Consider the following 18,784-nt stretch of genomic DNA (forward strand, 5'->3'; position numbering starts at 1 on the left):
TCCAGATAACAAGAGCCATAGGAACTTAGTAAAAGGAACTGAGCATCTATACTAGCACCTACGAAGACACTGACCACATGGACCCCAAAGATCCAGATAATATCACAACAATCTCAGTTCCCAAGAGGCCCCAGGGAATAACTAACGTGCGACTATGACTTCAGCGCTACTCGCCTCTTTTTCCAATTTACCTGTACAAATGTTCGCACATACCTTCCTTGCCTAGAATCACGACCCACCACGTAGAAGAAAAAAACTAAACACGGGAGACGTACAAACAGCTTTCTTGAAATATGTATTCTCCTTTACTATGAAGAGAAGCTGAAAGTTTAAGCAGAAGTACTCAACCTTTTAAATACAGAAGAACTTAAATAATACTGAAGCAGGCCAGGGTCAGAGAATTTGGGTTCTAGTTTCTGCCATATAAGTTGGCTGTGTGGCCTTAGACACACTAATTCTTTGACCTTGACACGTGTTACCATTTCCACCATCCTCCCAGCTCTGCGCAGGTCCTTCACTCAACGACAGCGTTTGGCACCGCTGCTGTACTTTAATTAAAGGAGCGGAGTTGTCTAGGTCACCTCGGATGGTTTTTGTCCCCACAGGTGCTTTTGGCACCAAGTGGAAGAAGGGACCATTTGCCAACTCCATGCTTCCAGGATCGAGATCAAAGCTCAAGATGCTGCTGTAAGTCAAGGACGTGATTTAACTCACCTCCAGAGACTTCGGTGCTGCTCCTCAAGCTGAGCCAGCAGGTGTTCGATGTATTTATTGGAGTCCATGTATTCCTGCAGACACACACACACGAAGACAAAGCAAAGCCCGTTACACTCGTCACCAGGACTCCCAGACTGTCTTCATCTCCAGAAGAAGATTTTGGACAAGATCATCCCTTGGCCTCTCCCAGTTTTAGCAGTACATGCTTCTTTGACTTACAGGCATGGTCATTTGGGGATGAATAATATTTTCCCTGTAATCTGTGATCATGCTATGAACAAAGAACTGAAGGGAACTGGAGTTCTCAGCAAGTCAGCATAAAAATACTCTTTTTTAAAAAAATATATTTTTATTGAGGTATAGTCAGTTTACAATGTGTCTGTTTCTAGTGTACAGCACAATGTGTCAGTCATGCAGGAACATACACATATTCAATTTCATATTCCTTTTCACCGTAAGTTACTACAAGATACTGAACACAGATCCCTGTGCTATACAGCATGAACTTGTTTATCTGTTTTATATATAGTAGTTAATATTGGCAAATCTCAAAAAATCCTCTTGTTCACAGAAAAAAGCTAATTTCATAGTCATCTCCATTGTGCTCTGTTCTGCTGTATAAAAGTAAGGGGGAAAATACGGAAGCCAATCTCACTTTTGCTGCTGACCTTAGAAGAGTGACAATGAAGCAGACAACACAGGTCTTGATCCTACTGATTTTACACAAATCACTTCCTAGCAAAAACACAGTTTTTCAATCATACAGAAGCTCCATATAGTCACTGGCCTCATTCACTGGGCAAACCAATACGTTTCGATGAAGCACAGGCCCGTTTTCCTTCATCTCCTTAAATGAACAAAACAATGTAATTTGGTTTTGGTTTTCCTTTTTTTTTTTTTTGGACTCATAGAAAATAAATCTTTGGCTTAGTCTAAGAAGATATAAAGACGAAGTTTACCTTGTTTAGAAATGTGGGTAAATTTTTGTAAATCAAGCTGTATTTTCAAGAAATATTTCTGAAAATTTAGGGACTCCTTTGTTGCCTGAGAATTGTTCACAAAAATCCAGCGGTTATTAAATCTGATTTTTTAAAATTTGGGATTCCTGAATATGAGGTTCATCTACATTAGTTTCAATTGCTAACTATGTAGAAAAATATGATGTGTAAAATTTTGTGTATGATTTATTTCATTCTGAACCTGACACTTCTTTCCCTTTCTAATTAAAGATCTAGCCAGCAGGCCCCTGTGTCTACATTACAACTGCCTTAGATGGAAGGATGTCCAATGATTTCAGTGTCAAGGCACCCATGAAAGTTACTGTTTCATTTTTTATGGATTTGAGATAAACTAGGAACTTTCCTTTCTGAAAAACAGATTTATTTTGATGAAATGATACATACAATCTGTTGCTCCTATAAAATATTTACTATAATGGAAGGGAAGGAGTGGAAGAAACACAGGAAGAGTTGACCTAATATAATGGAAAGGATCCTGTTCCAAGTTTCTGGGCCTGGATCCACCTGTGTTTCCTTGGAGAAGCCTTCTTATCTCTCCACAATATTCCAGTTAGACTGGAGAGTGTCCCAAGTCCTCACCTAGCTAAAACTGTTCTAATTTTATAACACTATAATTCTATCGCAGAAAATTAATGAGTTTTATCCTTATTAATATTCATATTCATTTTAGTTATTTCAACAAGATCATTGGGCCATCACAACCAAAGCGGGAATCTGTTTCTGCAGGAAGTAGCAATGGTTTGTGGTTATGTTAAGAATACTTATCAAGGTTTAAACATGATTTAGAACATTCAAAATTATCAAAAATATTTTCAAATGCAATTGAAATAGAATGGAATAAAAACTGAATGAATATAAATTCAATTGAAAAAAATTTTAAACATGGTGTTCCTTAGTAGAAACAAACAGATAAACTTCAAAGTCACTCATCCATTCTCCATTCAATTTTTTGCAACATCTGTTATATGCCAAGTGCTGTTCTAACTTCAGTAGATACAGTAATAACTAAGAGGGAGGAAGCTCCTGCCCTCAAAGAGTTTATATTCTGTAGAGAGAGTGGTAACAAATAAGCCAGCAGATCAATTTCAGACTGGTTACATGCTAGAACAGGTGACAGGAAGGACTTTAAATGGGGAGCACACCTCCTTCACACAACATGGCTGGAAGAGGACTCTGAGCAAATGATATGTGAGCTAGGACCTGGAAGAGGAGGAGGCACTCAGACACTGGGAGGGAGGGAGGTGGGGGAATGCCGCAGGCAAAGGAAACAGCATATGCAAAGGCCCCGAGATGTGGTATTTAAGAAACAGAAAAGAAGCTAGCGGGGCCTGGAGCAGAGCCTGGGGTGTGTAGTCCAAAATGAAATTGAAGAGGTAGGTAGGGGCCAAATCAGGTGCCAGCTCTGGAACACAGTTTAGATTAAGACCAAGAGATTTGTTACTGTGTTCATTCTCCTTAGCTCAAGTCAGAGGTGGAAGCTGAAAGGTGTGATTACAAATATGATTTTTGGATCAAAGAGATTTAGATTCAGATCTTACTAGCTATGTCCCCTCTGGCAAGTTATTTAACTCGCTAAGCCTCATTTCCTTCATCTTCAGACAGGTAAATAATCATTTACAGAGGTGCTGTAAGGATTCAATAAAACAGTGTAAGCAGGCACCACATGCCAAGCAGGGAGCAGAGCCTCTTCCATAGGATCAAACCTCTTGTCAAAAGGGATACCTCTCTGCAAGATGAAAGCTATACCCATTTTCCTTTCTCTGACTCAACTTCAAGATTTTTAAGTGTATGCTTCCTCAATTAAATTGCTGAATATTAGAATAGGTAGTTAGAGACTAATAGTAATACGGATTTTCAATCATTACAAGTAGGTATCACTGGACTGTGGTATAAAAGCTATTTCACATAACAATACTGGAAGATTCTAGCATTACATAGCTTTAACCAATTTTCCATAAAAATAACTATTATAAGAAGTCTTAAACTACACGACATTGAGAAACTGGGATTATGACTTCTCCATATTTCTTTTTCCCCCCATATTTATTTCCAGCTTTATTTTTCTCCATAGCATGCTCACTTCTAACATTCAATTTATGTTACTTGCATGTTTGGGGTACTGTCTGTACCCTACCCTAAGAATTTAGGCAGTACCCTCATACATTTATCATTTTTGGCCCCTGAATTGGGGATATTAGTTAACTAACAATAAATCCCTACTATTCTCTAAGAACAAAATAGGATTATTCTACTGGGAATCACTTACCTATTTGGAAATTAACTCCAAGGAAACAATGGAGGGTGAGAGCAGTGGGGCTGGCAGTGGTCTACCCTGGAACTATAGTCACAGCAAGTCCAATGTTGGAGTGACTGTGTCAACAGCGAGAGCTTAGGTACAAAGTGCATACCCAAAGGATGTCCTTAATGTGGACTCCAATATTCCAAAGCATCAAAGGCACAGGCAGAAAGAAAGGCAGAATTCTACCCCAGTATAACATTGCTCCCCAAATTGCCTGAAAGACATTAGATATTGGGAGACCTTGGAGAAAAGTCTTCAAAAATGCAGACTGACAGAAACTGGAATCTAGACTGTCTGTTGGTGGTCCCAGGTTCTGCATGGATCATTCCAGAATGAGTAAACTGAAAACATACAACACAGAACCTAAGAAGTCCTAGAAGACCAGGGGAAGAAAGCATCACCTGCAATCACTGGAGAAGGTATCAGTCTGAAAATGATCAAGAAAGCATTAAAAAAAAAAAACTTCACATGTTTGGTAGTATCCAGGAAGGCATGTCTCTCCATAATATGTGCAGAAAGCTTCAAAAAAAAAAAAGATACTCAGATAAAAAGAATTAAATTAAAAACATGATGAGTTGAAAACAATAAAATGAAATGAAAAAGGTGCTGGGTGAGCTAAGAACATCAAGGGAATATAAACTGGAACAGCAAAATGGAAACTTACTGGTCTTTACATTGCTATTTTTATTATGGGATGACTCTCCACACCATGAAATGGTACTTTGGAGAAGAGTGAGTAATGGATCATGGTGTATTGACACTAAGTAGTCACACAAATGAAGTCTACTTCTCAGTATCTCATCTGGAAATAAATCACTTTCCAAGACAAGTACTTAAATACAGGCACCCTCAGTATCCACAGGGGATTGGTTCCAGGATCCCCTGCAGATACCAGAATCCAAGGAAGCTCTCAAGTCCTTCAGAGTCAGCCCTCTGTACCCACAGATGTGGAAGCCATGGACAGAGGCCTGACTGTACTTACTAAGCCTTCTCCCATTGCTATGGTATGAATCAATTACTGTACATACACAGGTAGTGAAGATGAAAACTGCTACAACCTTGAAGAAAAACAAACACCCATATCCCCATTGTCCTTGGTGTCAGTGTTCACGTCTGTAGCATTATCTATGAAAAATGTCAGTTTCCCAGGCTTGCTTTGCCCAGCACGTACCTCCCATGTTACTCAGTGCAAAGACTTCATTCAAAGTACAGTTATTATTTGATGAACATTGTATTCTACTCATTTTCCTTGTGACAAACCCACTTTAGATATAATAGTAGAATTGACGGTAAAAACACATACACAGTCCTGTGAAGGACAAACAATCTAAATTAAAGGATGAAAATGAACATGAATAGAGACATGAGGTATAGGAGGTCAGAAAATGTAGGTTTGTCTAACAATTATAGCTTTTGAGTATTTGACGAGATTTGGAATGTAAACAATGACGAAAAGGATAATTAAAGAAATATTTTAGAATAGAATATAGAAAAAATTGGATTTTGCATATCAAAAAGGTTCCTCACATTCCAAGTAGAGTTTATGGAAAATTATCCACACATCCACCTGAGTAAGAGCTGAATAAAAATAGTATGGGGGAGGGTGGGCAGAGGTGAGCAGTGGGGAGACTGCGAACATCCAGACAAACGCGTTTCCCACCAAGGATTTTTTTAAAAAGCTGGCTGCATAGTTTCTGGCCCCAGAATGAACATTGAAATAAGACACATAGTCAAGCTTTTGAGTCTTAATCCATAAATATCGCCACCAAAGTGGCTGCTATATAACAAAGCAACAGAACGATATTCTCAGGCGCAGATGAATTCAGAAAATTCCAGCACCTACCTTAATTAAAAACACCTGTGAATGGCGGGGTGGGGGAGGGGTTAGTCTAAGACTGCAGCTTCGGAAGATTCTGAACTCACCTTGCCGCATGGACATACCAAATCTACAGCTACATGTGGAACAGTTAATTCCCTTTGAAAAAACTGAGAACAAGCTGAGATAGTCCTCCACAATAAATAATTATAGGACCACAACAAATAATAAATGAGATGGGAAGGAGCGGCAGAGACAGGGTCTGACCAAAAATTCTACCCCGATGCAGCGACTGACTCACAAATCCAGAGCTTCTCCCTGAAGTTCAAGGGGTTTGTGTGTGATACCAGCCACTCCAGCCCTTGCAACATAAAACAGAGAGACGAGCCCCCAAAATGTCTGACTTAGAAAACCAACGGGGTCTAAGTCCAAGGGACCCAAAGGGAACCGGATCCTCCTTTTAAAAGACTTGCATGAGGTCTCACTCACCCTGGAACCCAGTGCAAAAGCAGCAGTTTGAAAAGTGCCTGGGCTATACGTGAAGGAGATTCATTTTCTAATCTTCAAGCATCTGCTGGAGGAGCATAGTTGGGAACGTGTCTGGAGATGGAGGTGCTGGCAAACGCCATTTTTGCTCCCTCCCTCTGTCCTGTTGGCACCGGCGGCGGGCATGCGCAGATGCGGAACCCTCCCACTGCCTTGCTAAGCTCCCTGGCTGGGACCAGCTAGTGTGAGCAGTCACCGCGCTCTCGCTCCCTTGCTGGAGCTGGCAGGGGCGCAGAGACGAGGGTTTTTCCTGATGCCATGCTGAAGCCAAGGGATGTGTCCCACTCCTGCATACTCCAGCTCCCCTTCTAGTGCCAGGAGATTCGAGCAATCCTTACAAGGGATGCCCCCCGACTGCCTGGACCTGGTGGCCAAGGGGGCTTGCATTCCTGGGCTCCATGGGACTGTAACAATTGGAAAGACAGTTCTTGGCAGGCTACCACCCCAGGACACAGCACAGACAGCAGAGTGAAACATACCTCCAGTCTTCTCGTGGAAAAAGGACTATTTGCTGTTTCTGGAGATTGCACCTGAGGGACGGGCTTCAGGTTTGCCATCTACATCTCTATCTGTATCTACAGAGTAGAGAGTCATTTACAGGGAATGCAAGACACTGTCTTTGTATACTCCTTGGCTTCAATGCAGCGCAATGATACCACCCAGAAAGGAGTTTATATACTTGTCCGAAGGCCTGATTTGTGCAACTTTTGCCCAGGAATCACCTCCAGATCTCCTAGTCTGGAGACCAGCAGGGTTTATGACTGTGATCCATTGGACTGTATATTTGCATACTTCAAAAGCTGCTGCCTGAGGGTCTGGCTTTCAATTAGCCTAACAATAAGTGCTAAATGAGATCCTTCCCCTCAGAACAATGATAGGTCTTGATACACCCTCAGAACAATGGAACCTATCAAGAGTAAATCAGGCTGCTTAAAAAAAAATCACACAGGTTCAAAAGACAACCAATAGCCGGGGCAAGTCTGAATGACAAGGTCCATCACCTACACAAGACCACTACTGTAAGACTGTAAGAGGCAGCTGTTTCACCTAATTCATAGAAACAGAGAATCAGGCAAAATGAGGAAACAGGAATGTGCTCCAAAAGAAAAAGACAAGGCAAAACCTCAGGAAAAAACCTTAATGAAATGGAGAAAAGTAATCTATTGATAAAGAATGCAAACTAACGATCATAAAAATGCTCACTGAACGCAGGAGAAGAGTGGATGAACACAGTGAGAACTTCAGCAGAGAGAAATTATAAGGAAGTACAAAACAAGTCTCAGAGCTGAGAATACAATAACTGAACTAAAAAATACATGAGTGGGAAGGAATAAACTGGGAGTTTGAGGTTTGCAGATACTAATGTATATAAAATAGACAAACAACAAGTTCATACTGTATAGCACAGGGAACTATATCCAATATCTTGTAGTAACTTATGGTGAAAAAGAACATGAAAATGAATATATGTATGTTCATGTATGACTGAAGCATTTATGCTGTACACCAGAAATTGACACATTATAAACTACTATACCTCAATAAATACACACACACACAAATACACTAGAGGGATTCAACAGCAGACTAAATAAAGCAGAAGAAAGAATCAGTTGTCTGGAAGACAGGGTAATGGAACCTATCCAAACCAGCAGCTAAAATAAAATAATACAAATAAAAAATAAAGTGAAGAGAGCTGAAGGGAACAATAAGACAACATTAAGAGGACTAATATTCACATTATGGGGTCCCAGGAGAAGAAAGAGAGAAAGGGACGGAACTTATTTGAAGAAATAATGGCTGAAAAGTCTCCCTAATCTGGAAAGGGAAACAGACATCCAGGTCCAGGAAGCCCAGAGAGTTCCAAATAAGATGAACCTAAAGAGATCCACACCAAGGTGCATTATATTTAAAATGTCAATACATATATATAAAATAACATACATATATACACACACACACGCACAATGGAATATATTATTCAACCATAAAAATAATGAAATCTTGCTATTTGTGACAGCATGGATGGAACTTGAGGGAATTATGCTAAGCAAAATAAGTCAGAAAAAGATAAATACCATATGATTCACATATGTGGAATCTAAAAAAAAAAAAACAAACAACAAAAAAAACCAAGCAAAACAAAACCAAAATCATAGATACAGAGAACAGAATGTGGTTGCCAGAAGGGAAAGGGGTTGTGTAGAAGGTGAAACTGGTGAAGGGGGTCAAAAGGTACAAACTACCAGTTACAAAATAAACAAGTGATGGGGAAATGTACTGTACAGCATGGTGATTATAGTTAATATTGTAGAGCCTACTTGAAATTTGCCAAGAGAGTAAATTCTAAAGTTAACTTACTATGGTGACAAATGGTATTGAGACTTATTGTGGTGGTCATTTCACAATGCATACAGATATCAAATCATTATCTTGTATACCTGAAACCAACATAATAGTGTCAAATACATCTCAATAATTTTTTAAAATATGTGTGCATATCTTAAACTTTCTTAAAAGTTTGTGTATATATGCAAACATATACAAATATCCCAGAGATGAGTAAAAAAATTATACCAAAGATGCATATGTATATATGTATGCATGTGCATGTGTGAATGTACACATATATTCTATACTGAACAGCAAATGAAAATATGGAATTCACAATGCAAAAAGAAAATTCAAAATAATTTAAACAGATTTTTTTATTTCTAAAAATGTAATTAGGATTATACAGTTAAACGTAAACATCCTAGAAGGAGGATATAGAGTACGCATTACATAACTTTGTGGTGGACGGAGGGAGAAGGAAGACAAAGAGGAAAACAGGAAGATGGAAGACAACGGGGGAAACAGGAGGATGCAAAACTCTCTCTGTACACAGAGACAAAGTTACTGTTCTATACTTGACTTGCTAATCAGAAAAGCTTAAGTACAAGGCTGTGTTTTGCCTACACCTTTAACAGCTGGGGAAGGTAACTTAGTAATATGTCATGGAAATTGGAACATACATGTACCTTTGCTCCAGATGTTCCATGTCTAAAAATCATTCTGAGTAAATAGTGAAAAAAAAAAAGGATATTCAAAATATTATTTCTAGCAATATAAAACAACTGGATGTCTTAGGTTCCAAAAATAAAGGAATGCTTAAAACAAAGCACACTTTACCTATTTAAAGAATTATACTATTCCTTAAATTTAAAGAATGTATAGTAAAATGGATAATAGTATAATGACAGGTGAAATAAGTCTGATGTAAAACTGCATAATCCTGTTTATCACAGTTTTGAGATATATAATGTATAATCAATTAAAAGAGAATAAAGCACATATATACAGTAGTATAGTGGGCTAAATTAATTTCTTCTGTATATTTTTCTCTTTCTAGTTTTGAAATATTATATGCTCACTATACAAACTAAAAAAGTCATGAATATTATTTAGAAAAATACAGTCCCAGAAAATGTCCAGAAAGGTTTAATTATAATTAAATTTTAGAAAGCTAGACCTAAAATACTGCAATAAAACAATTTCTTTTATATTACTCTAAAGCTAAGCTGGTGTTTGAAACAATAAACCCCTTGGTTTTTTTCACTTGCCCTTGTCAGCATTCTGCTAAAAGAGATTCACCTAAGTTAAGGCTGAGGAGGAACACCAAGTTACACCAAGACATATTTGTATAATATGTTTTAAAATTTTTACAAAGGTGTAGCATCTGTTCCTTGGCTAAAACTTACGCAAATTAGAATCATTTTGCAGATATATTTCAGGAAATTTGCCTTTCATGTCTTTAATGCATGTGTTTCAGGGCAATTAGTATGAGACATTTAAAGCAATTAGCTTTATAGATAGACTGAATGTTGCACGTCTATGTAGTATAAGCCCACTTAACGTGAACCTCGTTTTGCCTGATCTAGGTCAGTTCTGAGCAAAGCCCATTATGAATGAATTCTAATGATGGGAGGATCTGATGTATCGTTCACTTCAAGTAGAGTTTAAAATATAATACTCTATCAAAGCTTGCAGAGCTCCAGATCCCTCCAAATAATCTTCATGTTATAATCAGCGTAATTTATGCCAGAGCTTGGGAAATCCCGTCAGCAGTTTTGTGATGACTCATGTAGGATTCCCAGTTTACCTATGGGCAAAGCAGCACATGCTAGAGGCCAGCTGTTGAAATCAACAGCACTAGCACTAGTTACAGGGATTTCCCCAATTAGGAAATGACTACTATAACAAGGGATGCTGCCCTCAAAAACTATCTTGTCACCTTAATGCAGAGGTATATCTACATGTATAAATGCAAAAAACTAAAACATATCCCCTATGGGAATTACACAGCAATAGACCAAAAGGTGCCTCATACTTGACTGGCATCTGTGTAGACATAAATTCTTCCAGTGAAATATTTGTTAATGTTAAACAACACAAAGAAATCAATTCAGGAAAATCAGCTCTAAAAGATTGATGTCACTGCCATTATCTCTCATTAGCCATCTCTAATTCCTCTTTCCCATTTATTCCTCAAATCTTGCTTCTACTGCAAATTCTTCAGTAGAATTGCTCTGTTAAAGCCACCAGTGGCCTCTGTAAGGTGGAATTTCAGGATATTGAGTGATCTTTATTGCATGAACAGTTCCTGCAGGAAGACATTTAACACTTTCTTTCTCCCTGGTATTTTGTAAAAAGTGTTTCCTGTCTTCTTCTATCACTCTGAGATCTTTGTCTTTTTTCTTCCTTCTTCTTCTAATTCCTTTATGCATCAAGAGTAAGATTCTATCATAGACGCTCTTCCAATTGAAAAATCCAGTAGGTTACTAGGGCTTCAACAATCACTCAAAATCCAGAGATTCCCAGATATTTACCTACAGGCTAGATCACCCTCTTGAGGTCCAATGTTATCTGGCTGTTTACCAAATAGGTCCCTCTGGATGGGCCCCAACTCTTCAAAGCATGTCTTACTTCATCTTTGCATCCTCCAATACTTGGCTTCGAATACCCCAAAGGTGTGATAAATAAATGAATGGGTAAATTAATTAGCTAGATGCAGTCAGTCTAAGGACAAGAAAACCTGAAATGATAAGGCTATCAGTTTGGACTTCCAGAACTGTTTTTTAATTGAAAAGGTGATAATAGTCATAGAGACATCAGGCAGTTTTCCAAAATTACTGTATACTCATTTTTATTCTATTAGTGCAAACCAGGAATGGCATTTCACAGATAACCTATTGACAATTTTGCAAAATCAGTGTGTTTCTTTGATCTCATAATCCTGAGGAAGACTGAGCTACTTTGCTTATCTATGCTATGTAAATTATACAGGCTGCCAAAGATTTCAATGCAATGCAAAAAGTCATAGCCAAAGTTTGTTGTCAAATAGAGGGATAATTGATAGCGTGATGAACAGTAAACCCCACAGGCCGAAAACATCTCTTAATCTCTTGTCACATACGCGAATTGCGAATTTCATTAATATGAATTAATAGTGACAGAATATAGACAAATAGCACATGTGGCCATGGAAAAGTTTTATTGCCTGCTATTTGGTATCAAGGCAATGCAATTAATGCAAATGAAACTATGAGTACAGCTTAGTGGAACATTATGGTACAATACATCTCAATTTGTCGGAGACTACTAAATTGTCTCCCACAGTATATTTCTTTTAAAGATAGCTTCCACTCCTCCCCTGTTCCAGCTGAGCACTTGGCTCCTGAGCTGGAATTTCTGTTTCCCCGCAAGTTAGGTGTGGACATGACTGAGTTCAAGCCAATGACATGTAAGCAAAAATGGTACATGCAATATCCAAAGAGTCTCCAACCTAAAGACATGCTGCTTGCCTGGCTGGGAATGGTGAGAACCTTGGGCCCAGAGACAGAAGGGCAAAACTGACTGATTTAAAGTAGCTTTCTCTCCATCCTAATCTTTCCCTTTGGCCTCTCATGTGAAACGTTTCCATCATATGTAAAACACATTTTGGAGTCTCTTTGTTACAGCAGCTTAGCCTATATGGTAAGTAACAGAATAAATATTCTGTGCAAAATATGGTTCTTTTGAAATTAAATGGACATTTCACTGGGAAATATAGTACTAAGCTGCCAACTTGTCTCTACGTTACTTGATTGATTACTTGATAGTTTATAGTCATTTTCCAAAGCACTTTGGAATCCAAGCTCATTTAATTCTCACAACATTTTTGAGTCATGGTCACTATTTCAATTTAGAAAATGAAGGCTCATATTATGGTTAGATGATTTCTTTGGGGTCAAACAATGACAGATTTAAGATAGTCTCTCAATCCAGCACATTTCCCACTGCCCCCCGGCCAAGTGGAAACAGAGAATGTCCTTCCCACTGCTAACTGCCCTCAACGTAGACTTGATGCTGGTAAAATGGAAGCTGGAGGCAGAGTGACTCCCCCAGCCCTGCACTTAGTGGGGTCTGGCTATCTGCAAAGCCATAAAACAAAGTCAGGAATAAACCTCCAAACTCAGACTAATTGTATATTTTCTATAAGTTTGACTTCGGTTTTGCTTTGATTTCCCTGACCCAGTTCAACAAGGCCAAGGGCAGAAATGAAACTGCTTCATATTCAGCACTCGATTCCAAGAAATGGAATGAATCCAGACACAATATATTTTAATTTTTGTTACATTTGACAAAGATGCTATTACTGATAACTAGATCTTCTTTGAGGAAAAGACATAAAAGTTATACTTGGTTTAAAGTAAAAAAGAGAAGTGATTACTGTATTTCTAAGCTGCCTGTATAATTTTCTTACATACTGCTTTTATAGCAATTTGGGAGATAAGTATATATTGGTCAAATAAGGAATTCATTGAAATGGGAAAAATAACTTATTTTAAGTTTAGTTTTTTTTTTCCTTAAGTCAAAATGAAAAATAAATCAATGTATCCTAAAGTTCTGCAAGTCAGTAACATTATTTGTCAGCAAGGCAGGAGATTATATATATGTGTGTATTTGTGTGTAGTTACATATCAACAAAAAAAAAATCAGTCACCATAAAAGTATAAATGATATGGTTATCAGGGTCCTTATTTCAACCTTGATTCTTGCTTTGATGGAGAGACACGGACAGATCCTTTTATAAGTGGAAAGCCTCAGTGAGGCCACCAGCAACTTTAAGTAGAAGAGTTTGGCCACAGAAAGTTCAAGGACTATTCTAAATCTCAGTATCACATCAAAACACAGCAGGAATTGACTAATGGATCCACTGTATTAATAAACCGCACTTTTCACATTTCCTTCCACTCATATATTGGCTCACAGAATGCCACGTCACTCACTACCGTGCATCATGGCCTCCTGAGCCGGCTGCAGTCCATGCTCTTCAAAATCTAGTTCTGTTCTAATTTTATCTCCTATTATTCCCCCAAGGTTGTCCTGGAACTCTGGGGAAGCCAAGCTCCTTGCTTTTTGTGAAAAGGCCAAGATACAAACTCTCTGCAATCTTAGCACAGGACTGCAGACAGGTGCCAGGAGGTAAGTTGCGCCAATGTCACTCACAGTTCGAGGCTGAAGGCCTTTTAAGAGACTAGAGCACTGAGCTAAAGTATCACCTGGGGAGAATAGCACATTTGTTTAGTCATAGTAATGGTTCCCTCAGTTCATCTGAATCACCTGGAGAGCGGGTTAAACCAGACTGTTGGTCCCCAGCCCCAGTGTTCTGGATTCAGGGAGTGTGAGATGCAGCCGGAGGACCTGCATCTCTAACAAGCTCCCAGGGGATTCTGAGGTTGCTGGTCTGGAAACCTAGTCTGAGAATCACTGGCTTATGGTCACAGAGATGACTTTGACCTCTGACCATTCACTTTCTTCCAAGTGTACAGAAAACCACATTCAATCATTCAGCAAATATTTTTGACGTTAATCACGTTCAGGCATTCTTCCAGGTCGGGGTATCCAGCCATGAATAATATGGGCAAAAGTCTCTGCCTTCATGAAAGTTACATTTTTGTGGAGGCGGCAGAGTGAATAAGTGAAAGTTAATGAGAGAAGGGGGAAGGAGGGACTGAAGTAGAGGGTGGGATTAATATAGACTGGCACAGGAAGAGACAACACTGCAACGAGGACCTAAAGGAAATAAGGGAACTAACCCAGGTGACCATCCTGGTGGCTCATCCTAGACGGAGGAACAACAGGCACAAAGACTGAGGTGGGGAAGTTTTAGGAGCAGCAGTGAGATCAGTGTGGCCCCCAGCACAGGCCCCCAGACACGGGTGGGGTGTGTGGTAGAAACAGATCACAAAGGATTCACAATCCTCGTAAGGACTTCATCTTTTGCTCTCGGTGAAGCAGGAGCAATCTCAGTGGGATTTGATGTGAGTTGTGAAACCCTCTGACCGAAGTTTGAAAATGATCCCTCTGGCTGCTGTTAACTGTAGGAATGGGGGCAAGAGCAGAAGCAGGGGGGCCAGCTGGAGGCTCTCAGAGATGACAGTCACTTGGATATGGGACATCACAGGGAGAATCAGCGGTTGTTGGATTCCAGATGTGTTTTGAAGATCGAGATGAGAGACGTTACTGATGAACTGAATGTGAGAATACGGAAACAGGAATCAAAGAGCGCATTTGGGTTTTGGCTCAAGCAGTCAGATGATGTGACACTGAGCGATCTGGACCGGGCCTGTTTGTGCAGAGGCCGTGAGTCAAGTTTGAGATGCCTACTGCATATGGGGGAGGAGATGCTGACGAGGACACTCGTCTTCAGCAGAGGAGTCTGAGAGACAGGAATCTGGGACTCTAGACGATAGACAGATACTATCTGGAGCTACAAGACTGAAATGAGTTCACCGAGGAAGGAACATCACTAAAGAGAAAAGGACCTGGCAATTAAAGGTTGGGAAAAGGAGAATAAGCCAGTGAGTGAGGGAGAAGCCAGTGGGAGAGGAAGAGAGATGAGTTTTCCAGAACGACATGTTTCAAGAAGGGAATGTCCAACACAGTCAAGGATCAAGCAAGAGAGGCCCACAGTTGACCATGACATTTGCCAACATGGAGCCCTTAGTGGCCCGATGGAAGCAGGTTTATTGGAATGGGCTCTCCAGAGTCCTCGCTGGGGAGACTGGAGAGAAAGTTCGCTGCTAGGGTTGGAGAGAAAGTATGAACAAAGCTGTATAGAAAACATTGTGTGGTTCTTAAAGGCCAGGGCTCCTGAGAGGAAAAATGGCAGACTCCAAGCCCCAGACCAGAGATTCTGGTTCTGTAAATCTGGGAGTCAGGGGAGCCCCAGAGATCTAATTTTAACAAGAACTAGGGAGGAAGATATTGCCAGTTTTCCTGGAGAATGGTCTCCCAAATGGAGGTCTCGGTCATTTCTGAGGGCCTAAAGCAAGAAAGAAAACCAACCAATCCCCAACAGTCAATCAACTAACCAAACCTTTCCCTGACAACCCCTGTTCCACTCACAATACCTGTTCTACCTCCATGAGCCAGAGCGCTGGAGTCTGTTGACATTCCCATATTATTAGGGAACAAGACTGGGAACATAAAGATGTTTTAGAAAAAGAGTAGATGATTCTACCCATGTTAGAGCCAGGAGCTCTTCTAAGAAAACTCAGGCTGCATATCCCAGGAAGATGCTACCTGCCACACAAGGGAGCTGTAAAAATATTTTACAACATTTTTGTTTTCATTCTTGGTAAGAGACTTCCCTGAAGGAATGGGTATTTCCTACTGGGTGAGAAGATTATGCATTTATGCATTTATGCATTAACACATAAACCTTGTTTGGATTTTATTTTCTGAGCCTGGAAGCATTTGCGGATTCAAGGATTTGAGTACGTTGCCTGTTACACTGCATTTCTCACTCGCGGGCCCTGTACATAAATCACGGGAGAGGAAAACATTCCTCCCCAGAGTGATGTGTTTCAAAGACTTCCTCTCCACTGCCTCTGGGTCAGGGTGGGTAGTGCTCAGAATCAGATCACATTTATGTGTATATTTTCTTCATAAAAATAAGAAAACGAAAGTAATGGACCTGATCTTGAGTTTCCTCACTCTCCTGTGGCTGCAGGCTATTAAGTATTGAAACATTCAGGCTTGTTTGGGTGAAGGGAAACACTAGCTCTGTCTTGCTGCGTTTCCTAAAACAAGAAAAGGCAGAACGTATGAGTTACCACCACTGACCACAACGTCTTCCTCTTACACCTCAATCTGGTCTCCGTACTAACAGCAAACGATGTGTCACGGGAGACCAGAAGTGTCCCCCCAGCACACGCCTCAGGAAATAAGGACGGTGGCCCTGAAGAGCTCCACCATCCTCTCTCAGCAACCTTCTCAGATGTAATATTCCGCAGGTTACACGTGCATGTGGGCACATACATAGGCTACGTCTGTATTATCAATGCAAAACATGAGAGAGGGCTAAAAAGTTATGACGAATTCTCCAAGTCAAAGACTTTAATGTGATTGACAAAAGCTATAAAGCCACAATCGAAAACAGTCCCAAGAAAAAGCTATCATGAACATAAGGGCTGAACCAGAAAAACTCCAACCTTGGATGCAACATAGAAGAGTAGAAGGGGTCTCTTGGGCAACAGTCTGTGTGATTAATTCAAACAGAGTATTCTGTGGCCACCTTCCTTCTCACACACACCAAAGAGCAAAGTAGCAGCGAAGTTGGAACTGAGGAGAAAAAAGAACTGTCTTGTACTGAAAATTAATTTCCTCCTGGGGACACAGGGCCAGGAGGCCGGGTAGGGTTTGGGGAATGGATTCTGGGTGGGTTTGGGGGCCTAAGCAAGAAGGAAAGCAGAGCTGGAGTGCACTGGTGCAACTGCAGGAGATACTGGAGCCGATTCAGTAGAACCTTCTCTATCAGGGTTGTCAGTTTGGAGGACCTCCAATGCAACATGGAGAGCCCTCCCGCCCACTGTCATTTCTCAGCTGTGGCAATCTAGTGCTGAAGATTCTTGAACTGGCCCAGCATCCTCCAGGAAGACTGACTTTACAGAAAGAAACTTAGCTCCTTGAAGTTAACTGGTATTTCAGTATGATTCCTGACACCAAGACCATTACTGATATAACAGACACGGGGGCCAGGCAAGACATATCTGGCTGCCACTCCTCATTTTCAGGAAATAGGACCACGAAAATGACAAGTGGGAACTAAAGGTAGGAGGGTGAGAGTGAGGATGCTCTTCTGGCAAGGGAGCCCTGCCTCCTGAAAACAGAGACTGCATCTGGGGGAGTCTACTCTTTTCACGGGGCAACCCTTCTTGTAGTCTGCAAACTGAGCTCTGCCAAGGAAGAAAGTAAAGAAATGGAACGGTGGGAAAACATGCTCTCCTCTGAGACTGCAGAACAATTCTCCTTCAGCCTTGCCTCCAGAGGCCCTGAGCCTTTGCCTTAGATGATTCTCTAATATCAGGGTAAGCAGATTCCTAGGAGAATCATGCCTATGGCATCAACTGCCAGTCGTCCTAGGACGATTTCAGCATGCTTTTGGAAGATGGAGAGAAAGGACTTATGAACTAGAAGATACCCCAATTAAAAAGTCAGTAGCCAACTTTTCCATGTTTCTCAGAGAGAGTAGATTACATATCATTGTTCCTGGAACCTTCCACTCTCAACGCTGTACCGTGTTATATGTGAAGAAATTGGAGTTTACCCTCCAAAGTGCTTCAGCTGTCTTGTAGTATAAAACAATTACCACTCCACTGATTAAAAAGTACTCTTATTAGTGGTAACCCAGAGGGTTCATACAGCCTGAAGGAAACAGCACTGTCTCTTGTTTGAAAGGTAATTAGAAAACCATTTTGCCCCGACAGCAGAAACTCTCTGATTCAGAGAGAAGAAGTTTCTCTTTCTTGAAGGGTAAGGCAAATTAAGTGTGTGTTAGATCATGGTTACAGAGTCTAATGCTTTCACTGGAAAATCTAAAGAAATACTGTAACACATAGCAATTTTTAATTTAGAGCGCGACCTCATACCCAGAGCCACCTCACTTCTGTGTTTAGCAAGTCTCCCCCAGGCGATTCTGACCTCACTCTACTTTGAGAACAATTTTCAATAAATGATTAATAAATTAAACGGCTCATGGTAACTATATTCATTACCCATGCGTGCCCCACCCCTGGAATTTTCAAGATTAACTAATCACTTAAGCCTATAATTAGTTTCTTGAGTTGCACTCAGCACCAAGTAACCACTCCAGGTTTCTTTTTGAAACATCTCATTTTTGAAGGTAGGGGAATGGAGAATCATGAAGTGACTTGCTTCATTGCATCAGGTGAAAAATCCAAGTTTAATTAAAATAATGCAAAAAAAACCCAATACCTGCACTGCTGTGAAACTGACTTTTGTACTAAGGATATAGGTGCTATTTAAAAAATCAGCATGGGATCAGTATCCATGATAAAT

At 40.2% G+C, this 18,784-nt stretch overlaps 1 protein-coding gene across 2 annotated transcripts in view; it reads right to left on the reverse strand.

Moving 5' to 3' along the window:
* The window catches only part of NCKAP5 (NCK associated protein 5), an 829,955-nt gene that overhangs the window by 586,942 nt on the left and 224,229 nt on the right, over nucleotides 1-18,784 (reverse strand). For both annotated transcript variants that reach the window (XM_032479328.1, XM_032479329.1), the window contains exon 3: nucleotides 715-788. In XM_032479328.1, the coding sequence (XP_032335219.1) occupies nucleotides 715-788 (74 nt within the window). The remainder of the gene's footprint in view (nucleotides 1-714; nucleotides 789-18,784) is intronic.

This window comes from Camelus ferus, chromosome 5, assembly GCF_009834535.1.
Source record: "Camelus ferus isolate YT-003-E chromosome 5, BCGSAC_Cfer_1.0, whole genome shotgun sequence".
NCBI lineage: Eukaryota > Metazoa > Chordata > Mammalia > Artiodactyla > Camelidae > Camelus > Camelus ferus.